The following is a 25,613-nucleotide window of genomic DNA, read 5'->3' as shown; positions in this document are numbered from 1 at the left end:
CATTGGCTGCCTTACCCCAGTGAGATGCTTCCTGCAGATGCCATCTGTCCTCGCTGGCACCTTCTGCCCCATTGGCATCTCCTGCAAGCTGGATAGTGAATGTCCTGTCACTTCTAGGACAGTGATGCTCAAATGGTGGTTTGTAGTGTGGCTAGTTTGTGGACTGTACTCTGATTTGTTGGTGATGTTCAATCCTACCGTTATCATATTTTTACTTTATTATATCCCTCATGGTTGCTACATGTTAGTATACTATGTGAGAGGGGATTCTGAGACTAGGTGTTGGAAGCAGCCACTGAAAATGGCTGGAAGGGCACAACGGGCTATTGCTAGGTTGGAGCATGGTGCCATTTTCTGCCTCTTCCAGGACTTGTGTGTCCTCTAAGGGCCAACCACTGACCTGCTATGCCTTCCTGCTCCACAAGGGGCCATATACTCAGAGATTTGCTGTAGTATGCCTTACCGAACTCTAACTACACTGTTACTTCTCTGAACTCATCTCACTCTACTCCTCAGTCCCTGGCTCACTCAGCCCCAGCTACCCTGACTGTGCTGCAGACACATCAGGACACTGGCAGACACTTAGAGGGCTCACTCCTACACTGCTTCAGGCTTTTACTCAGATGTTATCTTTTCCGAGAATCTCTTCCAGGACATTCTACTTAAAACTGCAATCCCTTACTCATCGTACACATTTTGGTTTTGGCCTTGCACATATCACTATCTCACATAATATTTTAATCATTAATTATTTATGTTACTTGTATATTATTTACATGTCATTCTTTTATCTGTCTTCTTCTTTTAGAATTGAAGGTAAATAAACATAGGGATTTGATCTTTTTGTTCACTGCTATATTCCCAGTGCCCAGAGCACTGCTTAGCACTTAGCAGGTGCTCAGTAAAAAAAATTTTTCTTAAAGAAAAGATGAATGGATGGAGGCCCCATACTAGATATATCTATTGCTTAATTGGAGTCTGTATAAACAGCAGAGATGCTATTATAATTTTCTCATCTAAATTTGGAGTCAAAACTCAGTATACTCTTTCATTTATGAAGTCATTGGGAATGAGAAGTAGTCTTGGATTTATGTTGATTACAACAAAATAAGATCAGACAGTTGATTAAAAACAAAGTGTGATTGTTCTGTAATTCTTTGGCACATTTGTATGTATCAGCTTTGTCTAAATCTCAGAATCTTATTTTTAATTCATCTTTAAATATTTCTAAAATACTGAAATAGCTTATTGGGGAAAAGAATTAATGTTTACTAAAGTGCTTTCTATATATTAATTTTCATACAAAACCTAATTTAATTCTTATGAAAACAATGTAACAAATACATTTCTATTGCTCTTTGAACTGAAATTCTGAATGTTTGTAATCACTCCATGTTTCAGAAATAATGAGAAGACCTGATCTTTACAATTTATGCTGTAAAATAAGGACTTCTGTGGGAAAACAAACCAGTGAATCAGATCACCTCCCATTAATTCATCTTCTGTTGGTTGAATATACCTCTCTGAAAAAGTTTTTTAATGTTTATTTATTTTTGAGAGAGAGAGTGAGAGAGAGTGAGCGAGCAGGAGAGGTGTTGAGAGAGAGAGAGATACAGAATCAGAAGCAGGCTCCAGGCCCTGAGGTGCCAGGACAGAGCCTGACTTGCAGCTGGAACTCATGAACCAGAAGATCATGACCTGAGGTGAAGTCAGATGCTCAACTGACTGAGCCACCCAGGTGTCCCTGAATATACCTCTTAAAGTAGGGCCCTGCCATATCATTCAGGCCCAACTGGCACCCAATGCCCCGCCCCCCCCCCCCCCATCATCTCCTTTCCACTTAATGATCCCAGGCTATTTCCCTCTATTCCTTGTAACACATCCTCTCTGTGTTCTGGTAGAGAAGACTATCTTTCTCCCTTGTAACCTGCCACACTTTACCTATTATATACCTATGTACTAGTTTCTGCCTCTTCTTCAGTGATTTCATGTCTATTTCCCCTATGCTGTTCCTTGTGGGCATGGATGCCATTCCCTTCCTTTTCTGTTCATCCTTAACACTTAACACCCTTAAAGGTCTACTTGAAAATTGTACGTTTTGTTTTTCTTGATCCTAGCCTACAACAGCTTCTCTCTCTTTTTTTTTCTTTTTCTTAATTACTTTTGAACTTATTAGCTGTACCACACAATGTATTAAGCTCTAATTATAGACTGTAGTGTTCTGTAATTGTTTCTAGTGTCAGGCTGGTTATCTGAACAAGATAGCGTTTAAAGAGATTTATGCCTTATACTTGTTTTCTCCTTTAAATACTTCTTAGGGTAGATTTTACACCTTTGGGAGATGCTCAAAAAATGCTTGGCTTTTCATCCTGAATATTTATTGAGTCCTGCTGGAAATCATGACATCATTTTGGGACAGAGAATCAAATGTGGTTTGTCCAACAGTGGTTCCTTCCAGTAACAATCCAACAACAGCTCTATGCATCTTGTCTACAGATATATTTTTGAAAAATCACTGTTGGGTTTTGTTTCCCTTTCATGATATCTGAAATTTGAATGCCAGCTACCACATTGTGAAATGTAGTTTTGAGGACTGGGTGAAAGACAGAATGTAGATACAAAGTCCTCATCTTCAAAAAGCAAAATAAAAATGCCAATACTTGGGAATTTCAGAACAAAGCACAGGAATTTTGGATAAACGGTGAGACCAAAGAAGTCATTTGTTCCATTTCTAGGGCACTAGCAAAGTTGGGTGATGTGTCCTTTAAAGCATCAGTATATTTTACTTTTCCTTACAGCCTTGTGTTCTCATAAATACTTTGCTGTTTCCTTGAGGGAGATGCCTATAGCGTTAAAGCTAATTGGGATGGATTTGAACTTCGGAGGCAGCGTTAAACACTTATTAACATAAGATTAGAGGCGGCAAAAAGCAGTGAAAGATCTGCAGGTGATTTCAAATCAAGTATTACGCTGCAAATCTTCTTTTTTGAAGGATGTATCTGCCATAGCGTACAGCCCTAGTGAATGTATTTTGGCAGAAAGGAAAGAAGCTGACAGAGCCAGGGTGTATAGGAAACATTGTCTCATATACTAATTTCTGTAACTTCTTAGTGCACAATCGTACCATGTTTGGACATACCTCACTTACTGGCATGAATTGAATGTTGAGCATTTGGTCTGATTTTTTTCCCCCAGATTGTTCAGTTTTTAAAATGAAGTACCTTTATAGTTCCCATCTTTTCAGGGTACTGTGGAGATGAGAAGGGGCACACATTCTCTAGCTTGAGAAACCTTCTCTTTTGTCTCCCTCTGAGTGCAAGCGTAAGCTTAGTAGGCATTTATGCGTCAGAGTGGGTGCGTTTTCAAATTTATACCTCCAGAATCTGGAAGTAGGATCTGTTCCAAGAAGGGCAGGTGCCACTGGTAGAGACAGGAGTGCATGTTGCCAGTTTGCAAGCAGAGCAGTGTACTCTGAGAGGGGGGACAAGTGGGAGGCGGCACTGCCGAGGTCCTGCAGAGGCTCGTGGAGGGCACTCTAAGGCTGCCGGAGCACAGCAAAATAGAGTCTGAATGTGTGCAGATTTCGCACTCCAGAAAGCCTGTGTACAGCTGAATCCGGAAGCGTTGGCATCAAGCAGGGGCCCATTCGCTGAGCTGGGGATCCGAGTCATGGTCTTTAAGGAGCTTTCAGGGAGAAAGCTGGGAGACAAGGTTAGTGGGGAATACAATGAAGATCAACTTTGGAAAGTGGAGCGCGAAATGACCACACAAGCCCCACACACTGATGCTTACGACATGTCAAGAAAAATCCCTAATCCTTTATACTTAACTTTTATGAATTCTTACAATTTATGAGGCAGATACTACTATCACTCCTAATTTGCAGGGGAGGAAGCTGAGTACAGGTTGAGAAGCATGTACAGGGCCACACATCTAACAAGAGACAGAGCTGGGACTTCAACCCGGGCGTTCTGGCTTAATAGTCTTGTTTGCTTAACCTCCCCACCTTCCAACCTCCTGTTGCTTAGGGTGCCTGAATCAAATTGGTCTTTACAGCCTTTTGAATAGTGCGTAAAGCTTTGAGCCAGAGAGATTTGGGTTTGAATCTCTCTTCTACTACTTGTTACTTGTGACACTTTGGGAAAATTTCATTTTTCTTGGGCTTGGTTTTATCATCTCTGGAATGAGGGTAATGCCACCCCCCCTCCACAGATTTTGAGGAACTAAGTTGAGTAAGAGGTATAAGTTAATAACGTGGTGTCTGGCAAGAAGCTGCCCCTCACTCAATGTCTGTTTTCTTTTTCTCTAAGTGCTTGTTAATGTAGAGCTCTGTAAATGCCTCTTGACTTGGAATCAGATTGCTCCTGGGCATAGTGCTAGGCCAGGCTCCAGTTGATCAAGGATCTTGCAGGCTGTGAGAGAGGTCGTGTGGCACCTGGAGGCTTCCTGCCTGTTCACGTTAAACAACATGGTTGGGGTGCTGGAGTGGCTCAGTCAGTTAAGCATCCAACTTCGGCTCAGGTCATGATCTCACGGTTTGTGGGTTCAAGCCCCATGTTGGACTCTGTGCTGATTGTTCAGAGGCCCAGAGCATGGAGCTTGCTTGTTTCAGATTCTGTGTCTCCTTCTCTCTCTGACCCTCCTCCAACTTGTGCTCTGTCTCTGTCTCTCTCTCAAAAATAAATAAACATAAAAAAAAAAACAATATGGTTGCTCCTCTTTTAATTTACAGAAAAATGTTTTTGGCAAGTGCATTTGTATACAGTTAAGTCCATTAAGCTTTGTATCTGAAGCATGTAAACTAATGCTTGCTTCAGGAAAAATACTTGACAAGTTAAAAAAAATTGTGCATTTTTATAAACATGTCCATCTATTATTTTTTAAGAATCCTTGCTTTGTCTAACTTTGTGGATACTCAGGAGAACTAACTGTAATGGCCGTAAGTTTGAATTTCTATATGATACTTGATTTTCCAAATGATGCTTGAATTTCAAAGCCTGCTTCATGTTTCATAGCAGCCAGGGTATACAAGTTAGCAATCTGAAATACATGATCTGCAGAAAAAGTGGGGGATATTCTGCATCATTGTTCACATTAGAAGCATCAACCCGATCCTGACTGTAGAGTTCCATTATCACTCTTTCTCCCTACACCTTTGGCCTTTAGTTGCAAGCTATACTTAAAGCTATAGTTCTATATACTTTTTTTGTTAGTTAATTTTATAATGCAAAAGCACACTTTCACTGTAGAAAAACTAGTTTATATTAGGCACAGAAACAAAAGGAGAAAACCTTCCGTAATTCTAGAGCTAAACTGTGTTATATTTTGATGTATATTCTTTGCGTTTGTTTTCTATGTAGGTATATGCATAGAAATGGGATCATACTATAAATACAGTTCTGTAACCTGTGCTTTTCACTTAACAGTTTATCATGAACATCTTTATATACACATCTCCATCATTATTTCTGATAGCCTCATAATATTCCACTATATATTTACAGCAATCCTAATTAAGATAATCCTCCATTGTTGGGTATTTACTTTGTTCACATTTTTTTTTTTCCCTATTACGAACCATGCTTTGAGCATTGTCTTTGAATGTGCATCTGTGGATCTCCTTCTCCTGCTGATTCAAAGGGCATGCATGTTTATCAGGTTTTTGATATATTTGCCAAATACCTGTCTAGAAGTATTGTACTGATTATATTCCCACTGGCAGTAAATGAGTGTTCCGACATTCAGTGTGATTTTTTAATTTTAATGTACCATCTGACGGACAAAGTAGGACATCTCCTTATTTGTTTTGTTATATTGTTTACTAGTGAAGTTGATTTTTCTATACATTGATTTCAAATTTCAATTTACCTTTTGTGAATTTGCCTTTCTACTGAGACATATTCTTAAATTATTTATTTATATTTATTTATTTAAATCCAAGTTAGTTAACATATAGTGTAATAATGATTTCAGGAATAGAATTCAGTGATTCATCACCCAGTGCTCATATAACACCCAGTGCTCGTCTCAACAAGTGCCCTTCTTCATGTGCATCACTCATTTAGCCCATTCCCCCATCCAGCATCTCACCAGCAATCTTTAGTTTGTTTCTGTATTTAAGAGTCTCTTAATTGCTTTGTCTCCCTCTCTGTTTTTATCTTACTTTTTGATCCCCTTCCCCTATGTTCATCTGTTTTGTTTCTTAAATTCCACATATGAGTGAAATAATGTATTTGTCTTTGACTGACTTATTTTGCTTAGCATTAATACACTCTAGTTCCATCCACGTTGTTACAAATGGCAAAGTTTCATTCTTTTGGATAGCCTGGTAATATTCCATTGTGTATATATACCACGTATTGTTTATCCATTCATCAGTCAATGGATATTTGGGCTCTTTCCATACTTTGGCTATTGTCAATAGCGCTGCTATAAACTTTGGGGTGCACGTGTCCCTTCAAATCACTCCTGTATCCTTTGAATAAATATTTTTCTTACTGATTTTTAAGAGTTCTTCCTGTTGTAACTCCATAAAATAGGTGATATTTTCCTAGTTTGTATTTTGTGTTTTAAAAGTATTTTGATACATATTTTTTAATTTTCAAAATTAGTTCAATCATATTCTTAGTTTACACACTCAGCAATGAATCTGACATAAATAATGCTTAGAAAGATCTTCCTTACCCTTAAAGAAATAAAATATTTATGAGTATCTTATTCTAGTACTTCCTTGACTTCATTTTTCCACAATCATACCTGGAATTCATGTGGAATTTATTGTTACGGTATGAAGGTTATGTATTAGGCTTTGTTTCCAAGTGATTATCAAGTTGCCCCAATATAAGGACTTATTAACCCATGCTCTAAACATTTACATTGTTACCTTTATCAAATATCAAATTCTTATTATAGTTGTGTCTCTTTGGTATTTTTATTCAGTTCCAGCGGGTATTCTTCTACTCTTATGCCAGGATAAATTATTTTAATTATCTTAGAAATTCTTCCTTCATTATTACTGTTTTTCAGAAATTCTCTAGATAAATGTATATGTTTATTTATATGATGTTTTAAATGATGCAAGCAGGGAGATTGGGAGGAGTGCATGTTGAGGGTAGAAAAAGCAGAATGGGAAAAACATTGATACTGTTTGCTGTATGATCTGTACCTGGAGTCCGCTATCTTCCCTGCCTTTGTGCATTTGTGAATGTTTCTATAATAAAAAATCTAAGTGGAAATAAATAGGAAAATGTTATTTCAATCGGAACTGTAGATGATTGGAACTGCAGTTCTTTCCTCCTCAGAAACCTGTTATTTCTTTTCTTGCCTCCTTTTATCCTCTTCCGTAAAGTGGTATTTTTTTTCATATATTCCCCTCTACTTTTATAAACAAAAAAAACCCCCAAATCTTCATGCTTATTGTTTTCAAGGGTTTTTTTGGTAACTATGACATTTCCAATGGTTTGGGTCTAGGAAAATACTGATTTGTAATCAATCACCTTACTAAACGTGTATTTTTAATTTCTAATTTCTTTAACATAATTATAGATTTGCCTCCTCGTTTTCAATATGTATGACTCTTTTGTTGTATTTATCACCTAGCACTTGAAACATGTTGTTAACTATGGGTGATGGTTGTGGGTGTCCTTCTGCTCCTGACTTTCATGGGCATGTCTGCAGTCTTTCACCACTAAGCAAGACATAGGCTATTTAAGGAAGGTATGCCATATATTCCTCTTTTATTAAAGCTTGAAAATCAGAACTCACTGTTGACTTTTTTCACATTGTGAGAGAGGATTCTTCATTGATCTATCGATATGACAAATTTTATCAATAGATTTCTTCTTATTAAACTTGTCTCACATTCCAGAGTGTATAGACTAGTGGACAGTCTGGATTCTGTGGACTGTTTTACAGAAATTCCCTAAATTGATGGCACCCTTCCTTGATTTTTCTTTTGCTGCACTCCTATGATTGCTTCAAAGTGAATTTGGGAGCAAAGTGAATGAAATAAATGGAGTGAAATTTCCACTTTATATTGGAAGTTTGGTGTACTTATATTGACTAACATTTATTATAGGATCACTATTGACTCACTACTTTTTTTTTTTGTTTTGTTTTATTTTGTTTTGTCTTTATTTTAGAGAGAGAGGCAAAGGGAAAGAGAGAGAGAGAATGTTTAGCAGGCTCCATGCTCAGAGTGAAGCCCTCTGCAGGGCTTGATCCTATGACTTTTGGATCATCACCTGAACCCAAATCAACAGTCCAATGCTCAGCCAACTGAGTCACCCAAGTGCCCAACTCAGTATAATTTAGATATAGAAACACTGTGGCTTATTTCCTATAATCAGTCTTCTATCTCTAGGAGTACTTTTCCCGCTGATAAAGGTGAAAAAAAAAAAAAACCTTAATTTTAGTTCTTTTAGGCATTAGAATGGTTTCTGTTGGGTAAGTATTCAGTTCAAAGTTTAGCTCTAGATCAAGATTGTGTTTCTCCTTTTCAATTAGTTCTTGCCCCTCACCTAAAAAACAAAATGCTTTTTGGGTGCAGGAGGAAACAGGTTTTCTGAATTCACAGGTTACTAGCCATGGCATATTGGACTGTTAAATAACTTTTTGTGTCTCCCCTTTTTTTTTGTTTCTCCATCTACAAATTAGGCATCAAAATGGTAGTAATTTTATAGAATTTTGTGGGAATTGAATGAGTAATATATTTTAAGTGATTCACACATTGCCTGGCACACAGCAAATGCCTGGTACAAGTTTGTGATTATAATAATGAAATTATTATTGTCTTCATAGCATTGGGGAAAGGGAGCTTTGGTTCATATGCTGTTTTCCAGTTGAGTGTTTTTGTATCACTCATCTCTGCAATGATATAGTCCATGTCCCTCTGGCCTCCCTAAAACTGGTTTAATGTTCCTGTTCTGTCCTCTTTCATGAGCAAAGAACAAGAATTGCTTTTAGGGGACACAGGTCTCTTTGCTCATTGAGCAGAAACCCAACCCTTGCTGGAGCTGTGGTTTTCCTTAAATCTGGCTGGGATTCTTATTTCATCCCCAGTTAGGGAAATCCTCCTGACAACTATCTTCTTTAGTGTCACTGCACCTTTTTTTAACCATCACAGTCCTGCTTTCCAGCCAGCACTGTCAGCCACCCCCTTTCCTACTAGGGGCATATAGGAGTTTTAGGTTACCTTTAGCGTCACTTGGCCCATGAGGGAGTCTTCTGGGTGGTATCCTAGACTCCCATGTGCCTAAAACAGTATTTCTGCCCTATGTTGATGTAAGGAAATTCAGTGGTGGGGGTATGCCCCTTCTGGAATTTAAAATGGATTAGTTTTTCCCTCAGCATACCTGGTGTTTTAATAATTTCTCTTCTCCCTCATCAGGCTAAAGTAAGTGATTTAATGAGTGTGGGATATCTTCAGAGCAACATGATTTAGAAGCAGTAAAAATATATTGGATTATTATTTTCAAAACAATGGTCTCCATTATATATTTACTGTACATTCACTGTAAACAAATTATAATTTCTCGATACTAAGAAAGAAATAGGATGATGATGCCTCATATTTAATGAGTGCTTGCTATGTACTATCACAGTTTCCAGCACTTTATCTCTCTGAATTTTGTATTCCTTCCAACAGGGGTATGAATCAGGATATTGTAGTTCTAGTTTACAAATAAAAAAAACTAAGTTAGAAAAAGAGGTCAGGTAAATTGCTCAAAGTCACATAATAAGTAACAGAGCCAGGATAGTCTTGGTCCTTAAAAGCTGAATAGGCAAAAATAAATTATAAAAATAATTATTATTAATAGTAATATTTTAAGGTTCTGAGATACTATAATATAGGGATTTATACTAAATATAAGTGATAAACTGGTGTCACCCCAAAATATTGAGAATTCCAGCTGTTGTTGTGGTCTAACCAGCTCTTTCCCAAATAATATTTGAGAATAAAATGATTAATAACAATATCTTTGTGGCACAGTATGGTATGGCGTGATACTATTTTCAGATGACAAGGTTTTAGATGAGCTGGAAACTTAAATACCTTTTTTACTACAAATTTGTTGTCCTTGGCTACTTAGATTTCAGACATTAAATTTGATTTAATTTTGCAAATTATATGTTTTACCTTATATTACTACTTCAGTGAATTAAAGAGATTTTTAAAGATAAAAACTCCAGCGTCCCACGTAGTATTGTCCTTTTGAAAAATTGAGCTAATAAACCATTGGGTGATAAAAGATAGCCAGATCCTTAGAAAAGAAACTGCCATTTCCATTTCCACTGAGAAATTCATCTATTAGCAAAATAATCTTTTAGGGGTTTTGCTGTTAGGTACTTCCATCACTCATCACCATTATAAATGAAAAGGGAACAAAATCTATTTTCAGGTGCCAGATGGGTACTTACATGAATGGCAGTGATTCAGCACAGGCTCCAATTAGAGCAACTAAGCTCTGAGCAGCTACTGGGTAATCATGGGGATCATGCTAAACAGAGGTGAGTTCTCTTCTGTGTGTTAGGGTCCTCTGCTTGTCCTTTCAGGACACTCAGGGGCTTTCAGATTTGTTGAGAAACTTGAGAGCTGCTCAGTGCTTGCAGTTGAGAGTGGGTTTTACAATTAACTTCTTGTGGCAGAGTGATGGAGTTCATTTTAAAGCTCATTCAACGAGTACTGAGGAAGAAAGTATCAGAGTGAAAAGGATTTAAAACCTCTGAAAGTAAGATTTGAAATGCCCATTTGACCTTAGAAAGGGCTGTGGAAGAACTTAGGCTTGGACACAGAAAGTAAAGATTAAATCTTGCACTACATTTGAGTGTCCTGAGAATTAGGACAGGGTCCTTAATCTGTTCCAGGGTAACTGCAGAATAATACTCCTGGGAAAAAAAAAGTCTGTTGTTAATTAAACAGTTTTGCAACATTAGTAAAATCTGAGTTTCCTAAAAAAACCAATCCTTGCTTACTCAAGTAGAGGCTAAACAAAGTGAAATGAAGTTAGTGTTTAGGAAACACCTCCTTTCATGCAGGTATGATGCTTAGTATGTGCTGACCCCAGTTTCTCATTTAGTCTACACAGTGGCCTTGCAGTATTGGTTTCAGTAGCTCCATACATATTGACCATGAACTTGACATTCAAAAGGGTTACCTTACTCCTCAAGGTCACGAAATCAGGAAATTCCAAAATTCCTGACATCCCACCAATTTATTCTGTTCCTTTCCTTTTCTTCTCTGAATAAACATTTATAATGTAAATTATTCTACTTCAGATGGTATCTTAAAATCTCTTCTTTTGGAATGCAATGCAGGAAAGACCTCTTCAGGAATGAAAACAGAAGAAAAAGGAACCCTACTGAGGGGTTGACTTGTTTCTGTCTCCCATGTATATGAATATGCAAATAGCAAAGAGAAAGAGTATGTTGAAAATGACTGTCCCCTGGCAGAAGGGTATTATAATTTCTGCCTTAATAGATCTTGACATTGTTGCCTGTTACCATTAACACCCATCATGAAATGGTAAAATAGTAAAATTCTTGGGCAGAAAAAAAAAATTCAAATTCTTTGTCCAGTTTCTCTTCTGCTGTTGTTTTAATTTTAACATAAAAGGACAAGAGCATTTTACCTTTGATTAAAAACTTGTTCCTTGGCTCCCACTGAAACTTAGCGGCATGTACGGTTTTCACTGTGTTTGTGTTAATGACAGTTCCACAGTGGGCTCATTCCCTTGAAGGATGCTAAGTGGGTTGTCCCTGTCTAAGAGGTGGAGAACTGAGAAGTTTGGGTTTTATTTCTAGTCTTTGGTTTCTTGGTTGTGTTAATTTCCTTGTTTATGTTTCTTTCAATTAACAATGAACTTTTTCATTTTCTGCCTTGTTTTTCTGCTGTTTGTGTAGCCTGCAGGGTATGACTCCTTCGTAGCAATTGTTAATCAGGGAGAAATGATAGCCTGAGGGTACTGAGTTACTTGGTGTCAGGATAAAAGTTGTTCCATTGAAGTCTCATTAGAAAAACTTCCATCACCTGCCTTAAGTAAGCTCTGCATGAGGCTCTGTCCATTTTTCCCGTGTCTTTTTATCTTTGGTTTATTTTTTTCAAATTCTCATTGTATACCACATAATCTAAAGTAGTAGTATTACTAGGTCCCTAGTAACTTATTAAAATAGGGACGTTGTAATTTTGCTCAAGGGAGCTATTCACCATGTAGATTTTGCAGAAAAATAAGAAGTAGGATTCATTGCTAATTGATAAATGGAGCCAGCTAACTTAAAAATGGGTGGGTTAGTTTAAAAAGGAAGTTCTGCAAATATCTGGCTTTTATTTCTTTAGAGATGATAGTTTTGCTTCTGCAGCTCAGATGGAGAAAACCATATACATAATAGAATCCAGGATCTATGAGTTGGATCTCTCTCCCTTTTCCTCCTCCTCTTCGTCACCTCTCAGCTCCCTCTCTCTTTGTCTTTGTTACCTATCTACCTACCCAACTATCTACCTACCTATCACCAATTGATCCATCATCTATATAATGTTTTTCTTGTTTTAACCAGTGGGATAGAATAGTTTATCTTTTACAACTGAGCTCATCTCATGATGGAAAGTACCAACTGTGATTTGTAAGGCATGATTTGTAGACTCCCTGTCTATGCATATATCCCACAGCCTTCAATGACAATATTACTCAAATATTTCTCAAATTTAGAAGCACTCAGATGGTGGTAGGCTTTTATTTTAATCTGATGTGGGAAAGAAAATATTGAAAACGAAAAAAGCTTCAATGCTTCAGTGAACTCCATCCTTTGTAGATAGTGACTACTTAAAACTGGAGATTTTGTGGGGATTGTCTTACCATCATTTTGTTTTCCCTCTTGATGACTCAAGGGTTTTTGTCCTGAGGCTCTCAATGGATCTGTTATAACTTAGCTGGCGATGACACATCCCAAAGGGTCCTTCTTTCTTGGCCTCAGGCCAGCAGACTATGCACTATGCTGTCCTATGATTCACACAACAAAACTACTCTAGTCACCTCCCACTGCCCGGGCCTGGAAGAGCACCCTAATGAGGGAGTGGGAGGGATACAGTTAGGAAAGTTGTTGAAAAGACGCTTCTGTTGTAACTTTCCTCACTACAGCAGGGAGCTCAAACCAGAGCAAGGTATGCTCAAGTAACAAACTCAACATTTGTGAGAGATGAATTGCAAAGTCCCTGGCCCTTTATTTAGGGTGAAAACTTGTGTTTTAGAGAGCTGCAATTATTTCAGGTTGGGGGGCGGGGTGGTGGGAAAGGCCACAAAGCATGGAATCCAAAAAGAAATGTAATTTATTTGCTGCTAAATGACTCAGCTGGACCATTTTGAAATAAGGCGAGTGTTGAAATTTTCACATATCCATACCCTTGGAAGTGAAGAATTGGGTTACCTTGGGAGCCACATGATGTACTCTATCTTCCAAAATGTTGATTATTTTATCATAAATTTATGCTGAAGTTAAAAGTGGCTTCTGTTCTCTTATGTAAGGGTTATCACCTGCACGTGTTCATTCAACAGGCATTTGCACAACAGTTTCTGGGTGTAGAATTCTATAGCCACCTGTCTTTAGGGACAGAGATCTAACAAGTTGTACAAAAGAGATGAAAGGTACTACCAGTCCCTACTGTAGTGTTGCTTTCCCTCTACTTGGGGAAAAATATCAGTCTATGAAATGGCATTTGAATAACTTAAAGCAAAGTGTTCGTAACAGCAGAATAACTCAGAACAGACTTTGAAGCCATTAGGTGTATGAATCACTTTCTGCCTCTTCTGGGTCCCACACCAGCTATTCTGAGCCTCCATTAGAGCACTTAGTGAATTGTACTATCTCTCTCTCTCACTCCCCCACTAGTCTGTGAGCTCCTTGTGGAGAGACATTTTATCATGTTTATCTTTGTAGCCCTCGACCCTGGCACAGTGCATTGCATACCTCAGGTGCCTAGTAAATGCCTGGTGAATGAGTAAGAGGGACTACTGTTAACATATTGCGGGAGGAGAAGGGAATAGGATGATGGTTTTGTATGGGTATAAACTACAAAAGAAAATATTTGATTCTTCCTAGTCTAGAGACAAAATGTTCATTGCTTCTTGTAATTTTAGTCAAGGGAAGCAGTTCGATTCAGTACAATTCAGTAAAAAAATATATTGAGCATATGTTCAGTTGTGATTGTCTACACAAACATGAAATGTTTTCTGCCTTCAAGAGTCTTGGAGTCCAGGGTGGCAGTGAGTGGCAGTGAGTGGCAGTGAGACAGAGATCACAAACAGAGATCATTTCAGTATAATTTGGCGAATATACTATTGAGGGTATCCTGGAGGCATTAATGGAAGGAGAGATCAGTGGCATTGGTTCAGGCTGGCAATGAGGGTGGGGCTGGGGATGTTGGCGAATCAGGAAACTCTTTAAGGGGGACTTGACACTTTAACTGAACCTTGAAGCAGTAGTAGCCAAGTAAAGATGGAAGAAAGTGGATATGGGAAAGAGGAAGGGGAAAAATGGACAACACGGACATGGAAGTGGGAGACAGCATGGAGCATGTGGGCAGCTACAAATGGTTCAGTATAACAAGTGAGTGAAACATAATGTGTGGAGGGACAAGTAGGCAGTGTTGATGTCAAGGAGACTTATTAGCAGGTACCTACAGAAATGGTGTAGATAAAAATTTGGAAAGACCCTGGTGGTCCTAGACCTGCAAGATAGAGCTGAGGAATGTTTGCCAGGTATGCTAGTAGGGTGTGATCACTGATTGAGTATTCGTGATCAGGGAGGAGGTCAGGAGTTTGGCTTGAGGGCCTGGGTGGATGGTGGTACCATTAAATGAGAGAGAGAGGGAGCGGGGGGGGAGGGGGTGGGGGGAGGGAGAAGAAGAACATATTTGAGTTTGAAGAAAGAAAAAAGGCTGAGTTCATATATGGACACGTATTTGAGATACTTATGGATCTTCTAAGGAATGTTGTTGAGATGAACAGATTTGAAGCTCAGGAAAAGTCATAGATATGTATGTATTTATATGATTAACATACATATAAGTTGCTAGCATACATAGGGCTAAACAATGAAAACTAATAGATTGCCCAGGTGTATTATGTAGACCAGAAATTCCCAAGTGCTGATCAACCATCAGGTGCTCTAAAAGCTTCCTGAGTATCATATGGAGAATTGGTTCAAAAGCAGATTCCTCCAGGGGGACCTGGGCGGCTCAGTCAGTTAAGTGTACAACTCTTGATTTCAGCTCAGGTCATGATCTCATGGTTCATGAGTTGGAGCCTTGCAATGGGGCTCTGCACTCGCAGTGTGGAGTCTGCTTGGGATTGTCTCTCTCCTTCTCTTTCTGCTCCCACCTCACTTAATCTCACTCTCTCTCTCTCTCTCTCTCACACACACACACACACACACGTGCGTGCGCGTGCGCGCGCACACACACACACACACACTAAATAAATAAACTTGAAAAAAAGTGGATTCCTCCACATCCTGGAGGATCTGATTCATTAGTGGAGGGTCAGGAATCTGCATTTTATGGAATTCCTTGGCTAATTTTGATACACACTCTTGTTTAGGAAGACTGATAAAGACTAAGAGCAGTGGTATCACCCATGTTTAAGGGGTGGACAAAAAAAAAAGACTCATGAAGTAGTAAGAGGTCAAGCAATCAGCCAGCAGAGAGTGAAATCACAAAAGACAGAAGAGAGAGTTTCTAGAATGAACAAGGGACAATTTTAGAGTAGGGAGCTCTAGTCAGAGAATTTGGAAAGTGTTTATTATATTTGGCAGTATGGTGGTCTAGAATCTTTAGAGAAGGAATTTAAAGAGTAGAAGGAGTAAAACTAGGATATAGTGGTGTGAGAGGTGGAAGTAGGAGTAAAGAGGTGGAGAAAGTGACTTTAATAGACATTCTTTCAAATCATCTGATTATGGAGAGAAAGAATAACATTTGGAAGGGAGGGAATATAGGGTTAAGGAAGATTATTTTTTTTTTCAAAAAATTTTTTTTCTTCAATGTTTATTTATTTTTGGGACAGAGAGAGACAGAGCATGAACAGGGGAGGGTCAGAGAGAGAGGGAGACACAGAATCGGAAACAGGCTCCAGGCTCTGAGCCATCAACCCAGAGCCTGACGCGGGGCTCGAACTCATGGACCGCGAGATCGTGACCTGGCTGAAGTCGGACGCTTAACCGACTGCGCCACCCAGGCGCCCCTTTGGAAGATTATTTTTTAACGAGAGGAGAGACTCAAGAGAATATTTAGAGTTTGAGAGAAGAAGGCAGCTAGAGCAGAAAGGGGGATGGAAGGTAGAGAGTAGATAGAAGACACAACTCCACATGAGAGAAGAAACACCTCATCCTTTCAAAGAGGTAAGTGAAGGTGAGATGGGGTTAGACAGGAAGCTGAGATGGAGTGTTTGATAGAATGTTTAGGAAGACATTAGGAAGAAGCTTTAAATCATTCAAAAGGTAAGATTGTTGAAGCTCATCTGAGGTAAAGAGTTCAACCATTCATTTATTACTTTATGAATATTTTTATTGCAAATAGTGACAAGCATTTCCTCACCCATGCTTTTTTCCCCAATTTATAATGCAAATGAAAATGTTTTGTGGCTTGAGCTCTTGTTAGTCCTACAAAACCCAAATCTCTTGTTTGTGGATTCCTAATTTGCATTTGTCTGAGTTCCGTATGTTGTTTTGTATTATTGGAAACTAGCATATGGGGAACTTCAGTAACTGATTTTCTAGGAGAAGCAGAGCATGAAGAGGGGTGTGTGTGTGTGTGTGTGTGTGTGTGTGTGTGTGTGTGTGTGATAGTCACCATGACTGAGGCCAAAAGAGATCAACTGACACCCAAATGGAAGAAGAAATAGCAGAGCCAGTGAGCGAGAACTTAATATTGGCCATCCCTTTCCAACTAAGCTTCTTCCCAGTTTATAGATTCCCAAAAGGCCACGTCTAGCATGTTGCATAAAAGAGCATAGTTGGGCATACAAAAACAAATGCTCAAATTAATGGACATGCAGTGCACTAAACTCCTAACAATTACACCAACAAAAGCTTACCACTTAAAGGATGCTTTGAAGTAGGAAGAGAGGATCAATGACCTGTTCCAAACTCACTCAAGTACTTTCTTTTAACTTGACTTTTAAGTGTTAATTTTTCCCAAATGTTGAAAATTTAAGAAGCTGAGTGATATAGAAAGGTAGAAACATCTATGATGCTAAAACCTAAATACTGCCACTAATATTTTCCTATATTTCTTTCCAGTCTTTTCTCTGTGTATAACTTTTTATAAAAATATGCTATATCTGCAACTTTAATCCTGCTTATGTCGTTTAACATTATAGCAGAAAAACATTTTTCCATGTAATTAAAAATATCTTGTACTATACATATTTTTAATTATATAGTATATTATGAGGTTTCTCATATTTTATTTAGCTATTCCCTTACTCTTGGACATCTAAATTGTTTTTTTTTTTCAACATTTATTTTATTTTTGGGACAGAGAGAGACAGAGCATGAACGGGGGAGGGGCAGAGAGAGAGGGAGATACATTATCAGAGACAGGCTCCAGGCTCTGAGCCATCAGCCCAGAGCCTGACGCGGGGCTCGAACTCACGGACCGCGAGATCGTGACCTGGCTGAAGTCGGACGCTTAACCGACTGCGCCACCCAGGCGCCCCTCTAAATTGTTTTTAAATTTTCATTACTGTACGTACCATTGTTGGGAACACATTTGCATATAAAGCACTTGCCATATTTCAGGTTGCTTTTCTGAATTACTATGTAAAAATATATAGCACCATTATAACTTCTGGTAATTAATCAAATTTCTTTCTAAAGAAAGCTCATAAACAATATATGAAATACATAGTTCATCATATTGTACAGCATTATCAAGAATTTTTTAATTTTTTAAATGTTTGTTTATTTTGAGACAGAACAGAGTACGCACATGAGTGGGGGAGGACCAGAGAGAGAGAATCCCAAGCAGGTACCACATTTTTAGCACAGGGCCCAACACAGGGCTCGAACTCATGAACCATGAGATCATGACCTGAGCTGAAATCAAGAGTCGGATACTCAACTGACTGAGCACCCAGGCACCCCTTAAGTATTTTATTTAAAAAAAAACCAAACCCTTAACTTTGTTAATTTGTAGGCAATACAACAGAAATCTTGGGATTTTAATTTTCATTTCTTTGATGAATATTAAAAATGAGTATTTTCCACATTTTGATAAAATTTTATTTCAAATTTTATACCACCTATTAAAATGATTTTTAATGGACTTATACTTCTATTTTTAATATATTTTATTGAGTGGTTTCTAGGGGTTCAGTGTTATGCTAAGCCTTGTGGAGAAGGCAAAAGAATGATAATGAATTGCTTTCAACCTTAGTAATCTGTATTTTATAATTATAAAACTTGCAGTATGGAAAAGGCCTTAAAATGTGCCTTAGTCAAGTTACAGTTGTGGAAGGAAAGATTAAACCCATAAGACAATTAGGGACACCAGGCAAGATAGCAGATGATAACATGGCACAACGTAGCCTTTATTATTGGAATTCAGAAAAAGTAGAAAGCTAGGTGAATTGCAATGTCAGTTGTCATTAGAAAGAAGGACCTGCTGGACTTTGAAGAATAGAAGAGTTAAGGGCTAGGAGGGGAAATGAACGTGTTGCAGTTGTTAGAAGGATTAAACCATTCAGACTAGGGTGGAGGGTTTGTGGGTTGGTGTTGGGACATAGAGTGTGAGATGAGATCATATTAAATGTGTACCTCACAGGTCACCTGACCCCTCTGTTTGAGACCCATCACCCTGGCTTCTGTGAGGTAGCTGAATGGTGCCTGAGAAGCCTGACCTACAACCTAACTCTACAGGGCCATCCTTGTGTTACCAACAGATTGTACAACTTCTGCCAGAGCTAAGCTGTTGAACTCTATTAGGCACTCTGAGTTGCCCTGTGGAGTGAGTTTTAGGAAAATCAGTGCATAAGGCAGCATTCCTGTGTTGTTCCAGGTAGTCCTGTGACTTTAAGCAAATTACTTACCTTCCTGTACCTCAGTTTCCTCATTTGTACCAGAAGCTCATTGTAGATATCAGATTATATAGTTTCTAGCCAGAGCTCAGTAAGGCACAGCTTTCACAGGGCACGTTGGAGAAAAGAGGCAGGGTATAAATAGAAGGCAGACTCTGTGGTCACCCTCAGATCTATTCCAAGAAGGAGTCCTTTCTGTTAATTTATATCTTTAGAAGGTATGAGGAACTATAAGGGACTTTATTTCTTTGTCTTTGTGCAGATTTAGCCAAAGGACACTGGGGCAAGTATGCATGTTACCTATCTTCTGTACGGACAGGGTAAAATTAGTGGGCACTTAGGAGCCTATGGGATTAGGTCAAACTTCCCTCTGAAAAATCTGCTTTTTACTTATAAGCTTCTTTTAACTTTTTGAGTATTTAATTCTTGAATTGCTGCCTCCCAGTTTCTTGCTTGTACATATTTTGGTGGATGATCCTTGAGAAATTGAGTCTGTTTTTATTGTACTTCTTTGGGTTATCTTTTACAGTGATCAGAATTTTTTTTTTTAAAGCATGCCATATCTACTTATTTTTCTTTTTGGATTAGAGTTTAATCCAGGAAAGAGACTTTCTATCCTGATTTCATTTTGATGTTTAATTTATATAGTCCCAGAAAAATAGATCTTGCTGAGGTGTTGAGGAGACTAAGTTGGAGACAAACTTAACTGATTATCTTTTGGTCATTCATAGGCATCTGCATTCAAACTGTCCTTCTCTGAATCTATAAAATTTGGTGGTTGTCTGAAGATTAGTAGAATGCCTGGCACATACATGATCCCCAATACATTTTTTTAAATTAATGCATCTGAGTGGTTGCATAATTCCCCAGTAACTATATGAAATTACTTACTCTGTAGAAGAAAAAATATTAGTTACCAAAGAGGTGAAGAATAAAAAAAACTCCTCTAAACTCCCTCAAATATATTCAGCAGTCTCTCTAACATTTGCAAGTAATTAGTACCTTTTCACTCATTTAGGGTGTCACCATTGTTTATTTTGAGACAGAACAGAGTGCGCACATGAGTGGAGGAGGACCAGAGAGAGAATTCCAAGCAGGTTCCACCTTGTGAGATCCCCTTAACAACCCCCTGATGGGTTGTGGAGATACTGTTATCTCCTCTTTACAGAGGAGCAAGCCACTGATAGAGGAAAAAAGAGAAGGGATTTTCCGAATACCACCCAGCATGTGTATATGACACATTGATGAAAGTGGAACTTCTTTCTTTTGATGGCCAGTTCAGGGCTTTTTCCACTCTCTAAATCCTTAATCTCTAGGAAAGAACCTGTCTTAACTCCCTTATCCTTTCATCAAAGCAGAGGAATTTATACAGGTGTGCTAGCTCAGATTCTGTCTCTGAGTGTTTCCTCGGCAGGAGCTGACTCTTCCTTCTCCCTAATTAACTTTTATGTGGAAACTCCTATAGTAATGAAATTGCGTGTGCGAGTGTTCTCTCACCTGGTTTTCTGTTTAGTGCACCTGGAGGGAGCAAGCGTTTCTGCTGTCTCATGGCATTATCTTTGCTGAGGGAGGAATTTGTAGGAACTCAGATAACTCCCTTCCTGAGAGAAAGCTTTTTTTTTTTTTTTTTAATCCAAAATTCTTTGGGCACAGCTTAGCTATTTGCAGAAATTTACCATTTGTTTGTCATTAAAGCGCACTGGTTCATGGTATTGGCAGCATAGCATGCTGGCAGCATAGACAAAATCATGAGAGTCAGAGAAATCAAGTTTGAATCCTGGTTTTGTTATTTACTGGGCATTTCACTTCTTGGAGCTGATTTCTTCCATTGTCCAATGGGGATGATGCATTAATGATATCTACCTCACAGGGTTATTGGGAGGATTAAAGATAAAATATATTTGTCTTATGATGAAATGAGCAGAAAAATGTGATCCTCTTCCTGGACTCTAGATCCCATTTGTGTGCCCTGTCTCTCATGTCCCCTCCTGCTCTGCTTTCCTCCTCACTCTTCTCTAGGACACTTTCTGCCCTAGCAGGTTGACCGGTGAGGTGGACAGCAGCAGCTTCCTTTGCCCTCTGGCTCTTTTGCATTTGGCCAGTGGGGAGTCCCAGCAGGAGATCAGAGGAGGATGAGATCATATTCATGTCCTTATTTCCTTCCTTTCAGGGTCAACTGAGGCTAGTGGTGTCCCAGAGAATAACCTTTTCCAAGGCAACCCACTTTGTGACACTCTGCTCCTTTATCAGGGACCCACCCCTCTCCTTGTCCCTTTTGAGGGTGGTGGAAACTCTATTATTGCTTGTTCCAAGAACTTCACTTATCCTTTGTAGATTCTTCTACCCTACCATCATCTTAAATAGTCTCTTTACCAAACCCTCCTTGAAGGATCCTAATATGAGTGTGCTGTCTATTTACTCCTGGGATCTTAACTGATACATTATTCATTACTGTTTAGTTGAAAGTACATCTGCCTAGGTCTGTCTTATTTGAGGGAGTTTGGCACATTTAAGAGAAAAGAAAAAAGAATGGGTTGTTTTTATTTGCCGTTTGATATTAAGAGAAGAAGGATGATGATGATGGTGGTGATGATGTGAGCCAAGCATTCATCTGGACACTGTTTTATACACTTAGCTCATTTAAACTCAAACACACATGAATATTATTACCTCCCTTTTGTAGATCTCAAAAAAGATCAGAGGGGTTAAGTAGCTTGATGAAAGCTACACAGAATGCCTTTGGGGAGCTGAAACCCTAACCTACGCCTATTTGGTTTCGAGGCCCCTACTGTTTTAGCCAGACCATGTTGCCTCCCAAAAATACAGGCTGAGAAGGTCCAGCCCATCAGCAGTCAGTTCTCAATTAAACCCATTTGCCTACTCACATTTCTATAGGAAAGTCTTTAAGTGATGTCAAAGCAAATTTGTTAACAAGTTGATTATTTCATCAGATCTTATCAGGTCAATTCCATGATTTGTCTGTTTTGACTGATTTGTTAATTTAAAACCATTGAGTTACTAGCCCACTAGGGGCAGCTGACTATTCCCTGGTTGCCCCTAAGAGTACTCATTAAATACTGAGTAATTAAATATTTTGAATGAGTTTTTCTCTGAAAGCGTATATGCTTCCCACAGCTTTTAGTTGGATTTTATTTTCTCCCTAGGTGTGGAATATTTAGTTGTCAGTTTATATTATTTCTGTCCACTTCTTAAGTTAATTCTAGGTGGGTAATACAATTTCACATTTTCTGAGCACTTATAAAATGCTTGGGATTAGAACCAGTCAGGAAGGGGGACTAAATTCCTGGAGGTATACCAGCTGGGAAATTTGCATTTGTGGATCATGTCTTCCCGCCCTCCCCCACTCCCTTAAAAATAATCCACACACACTCCAAGAGACTGTATTTATCTAGCAACTCACATTTGATTGTGCACGTTTCGCTTACCCTCAGGCAAGCCTTTTCATTAATCTTGGGAGAAAACTTTGTGCCTCAGTGCCCTTTGGGTCTCTCCAGTTGTGCCTTGGGACATTGTTAGTAGTAATAAACTGGATTTCTCTGATTCTAGCAGTACCTCGCTATTGAGGGATCTCTGGCCTCCCTGAAAGTATCTGCCTTTTAGGGTCATACGTCTTTAGGGGGAATTCACACGTGTTCAAAACAAGTCTTTGAGGCTTACGAGTCTGCCAGTGCAGTTGCTGGAAACCTTGGGGAAGGTTCCTCTCCAGTGGTGTAGGGGGGACCAGTGGGTTCCCCTGCTGCTGAGGGCTGGCCTTCTCTAGGGAACTGCACAGATGCTGTGTTCCTGGAAGCTGTCTTCCTTGGGTTTGTGTGTGTGTGTGTGTGTGTGTGTGTGTGTGTGTGTGTTTAAAGTATACACAGTTACTTTGTTTGAATGTATTTATATTTTTGTATGTATAACTCACACACTTCTGCACTTTGAGATTTTTCAATCATTTTAGTAAAACAAACTCCTTCAGACTTTGCTCACTGTTATTCTTTTCCTTAAATCTCAGACATGAGTCTTTTGAGAAATTTAGAAGAAATCTAAATGATAGAATACATGCTTTTGTTAGAATCAGTCTGCTCCTACAATGTCAGCGTACATCTACAACGTCAGCATGTTTGTGTTTTGGTCCAGCTTGTTTGCTTTATCCCCTTTCCCTTAGTGTGACTTCTTTCCTAAAAGGCATTTCAGCCCACATGCAAATATACCTTGTGAATATGTACATCATGCCCAGATTCTAGCTGAATATCAGAATGATATTCTATTTGCTCTTTCCTCAAAACTTGAAATAGAGAGTCTCTTTCTTAGTGTCTCCTGGGAAGTAAGGTAAGGTGATGAGGCTATTGTGTCATTCTTAGAAACAATAGTTTTGCTTGACCAGGTAGACTGTTTCTCCCACTGTTTCTTGCAACATCTTGGAAGCCAAAGAGTAGAGAACTCCCTAAATTGACTGAAGAACCTTTGTGTTGTGGGTTATCGCTAAAGGTGATACAGGAAGCCACCATGCCGTGGTCAGAGGGCTTTCAGATGTGCTAAGATTCCCCTGGTGGTGGCCATCCCTTGATGAATCCTGAGTGGCAAGTGGTGGTGGTGGTGGGGGCTGTACCAGGTGGCATCAGCACACAGTTCAGCCTGCATCTTCATCTCATACGTGTAAATCTAAGTTGTGGCCACCGTACCTACTGGTTTGTAAGCCACTAAAAAATGTAGACTGGAAGACTTAATGGAAAACAGATGGTGCTTGAAATCTCTAACTTACATTTGACAAAATCTCTTTTGGAAACGCTGCTTGTGTGCACTTTTGTTGATTTAAACACAGCACCATTTTAGCTTGTTCTGCTGAATACTTTAAGAATTATTGTCCTAATCTAAGACAGCATTTCAAAGTGCACATGTTAATCATATACTTGATTAAACATTTCCTTGCCTGTCTCTTCAGAATCCAGTTGGCTTTTGAGGGGATAATTGTTGCAGTGAGCTCAGTGACATTGGAAACGACTCTTGTCCATTTGAATTACTTAAAACACCACCATGAAAAGAAATACCTGTGATCTGCTTTCTCGGAGCAAAAGTGTAAGTATCTTTTGTTTTCATTTCTTTTCTAAAAATGTGTACACACACACATATATATATATATATATTACTGTTTCTTTAGATTTTAATACTGTGTTGTCATGATCAGTCTTGTGGGAACCCTTGGTTAACTTTCGCTTCTTGGGACTGTATGCAGATTATTAACAAATGAAGACTTGTTCGTCTGTGTGGCCTAGTTGACATTTGATGAGAATTCTCTTTCAGCCAGTTTATGTGCCTTACCATTCATTTGTATAAGCCTGATGGTGTGATGTTGGAAACTCTGATATTTGGATTGATGCAGATTCTATGATTAAAAATTGAAACTGAAGACAGTTAAGTCTAGTATACTGAATTTTCTGGGCAAGTCCAAAAGGATAAACTGAGTTTATGTCGTTGCGTACTTCAATCATTCACATTCCAAAAGTTTACGTACATGGTGAATAAATGTGAATACTTGATCAGTAAGACATGATTTCTATGAGCTGTCTACCCTAGTTTATGTTTCTAATTTTCTTTCCTTCAGAATTTTTTTTAAATGAACACCCTCAAGGCCCTGAGGTAGAGTAAGCCTCCTTTCCAGTTACCTATTTATTGTTCTTAAGGTGCCAAATTAGTGATGATTTTTAGATCTGTATTAGCTTATAAATGAAAGCATAAGCAAATAGAGCAACCCGAAGAAAGCTACCCAAGGCAAGGATGAAAGTAGACTGTTAATTTCTATGAGGCAAGCTCTAAGAACATGTCCCTTTGTTAATTTACCCGGCGGGGGCGGGGGGGGGGGGATGGCATCCAAACAGATGCATTTGTGACATAGGAACATTTATTTGAAGGCATCAGAGAAACCACAAATGCAAACACATTTCTCTAGAATGAGAATGCTTTGTGTTGCAACCCGTGATTCTTTTGTGATGGCCCAAGGCCATCTCAGATTCTTTCTACAGAATAACTAGCAGACTTTTAAGGGTGAGCAATGCTGGAGTGTGTGGAGAGGGAAGTCTAGTGTGCTCAGTAGGGTTTCTTAAAAAATGAGAAGGTGCCCAGAAGTGTGCTGGTTCTTGGAGTAAAGAGTGTGTTTAATAACTGACCAAAGAAATTCAACAAACTTCGAGGGAATGTTTAAATTAATTTGTTTTCCTGGTTGGTGTTTGGTTGTAAGGATTATTAGATAAAATAAAGGGCCATGGCTTGGATCCTGGAGTTCCTTCGGTCATGATATATTTGTTCATTAAAATAGGAGGTGACATGCATACAAATTACCGAACTGCCAACACATCTTTCTGTTACAGAGTTTTTTTTTTTTAATTTTTAAAGTTTATTTATTTATTTTTGAAAGAGAGAGGAAGGGGGTAGAAAGAGGCAGGCAGAGAAGGGAGAGAGAGGGAACAGGTCAGAAAGAGGGAGAGAGAGAATATCTTAAGCAGGTTCTGTGCCGTCATCGTAGAGCCTGATGTGGGGCTTGAACCCAGA

At 38.8% G+C, this 25,613-nt stretch overlaps 1 protein-coding gene across 6 annotated transcripts in view; it reads left to right on the top strand.

The window, feature by feature from the left end:
* The window catches only part of PDE4D (phosphodiesterase 4D), a 1,416,267-nt gene that overhangs the window by 289,273 nt on the left and 1,101,381 nt on the right, over positions 1 to 25,613 (top strand). For all 6 annotated transcript variants that reach the window (XM_045493932.1, XM_045493941.1, XM_045493924.1 and 3 more), the window contains exon 2: positions 24,010 to 24,143. In XM_045493932.1, the coding sequence (XP_045349888.1) occupies positions 24,102 to 24,143 (42 nt within the window). In that variant the 5' untranslated portion in view covers positions 24,010 to 24,101. The remainder of the gene's footprint in view (positions 1 to 24,009; positions 24,144 to 25,613) is intronic.

Source organism: Leopardus geoffroyi, chromosome A1 (genome assembly GCF_018350155.1).
Source record: "Leopardus geoffroyi isolate Oge1 chromosome A1, O.geoffroyi_Oge1_pat1.0, whole genome shotgun sequence".
Classification (NCBI taxonomy): Eukaryota; Metazoa; Chordata; class Mammalia; order Carnivora; family Felidae; genus Leopardus; species Leopardus geoffroyi.
This window is presented reverse-complemented; position numbering and strand designations above follow the sequence as displayed.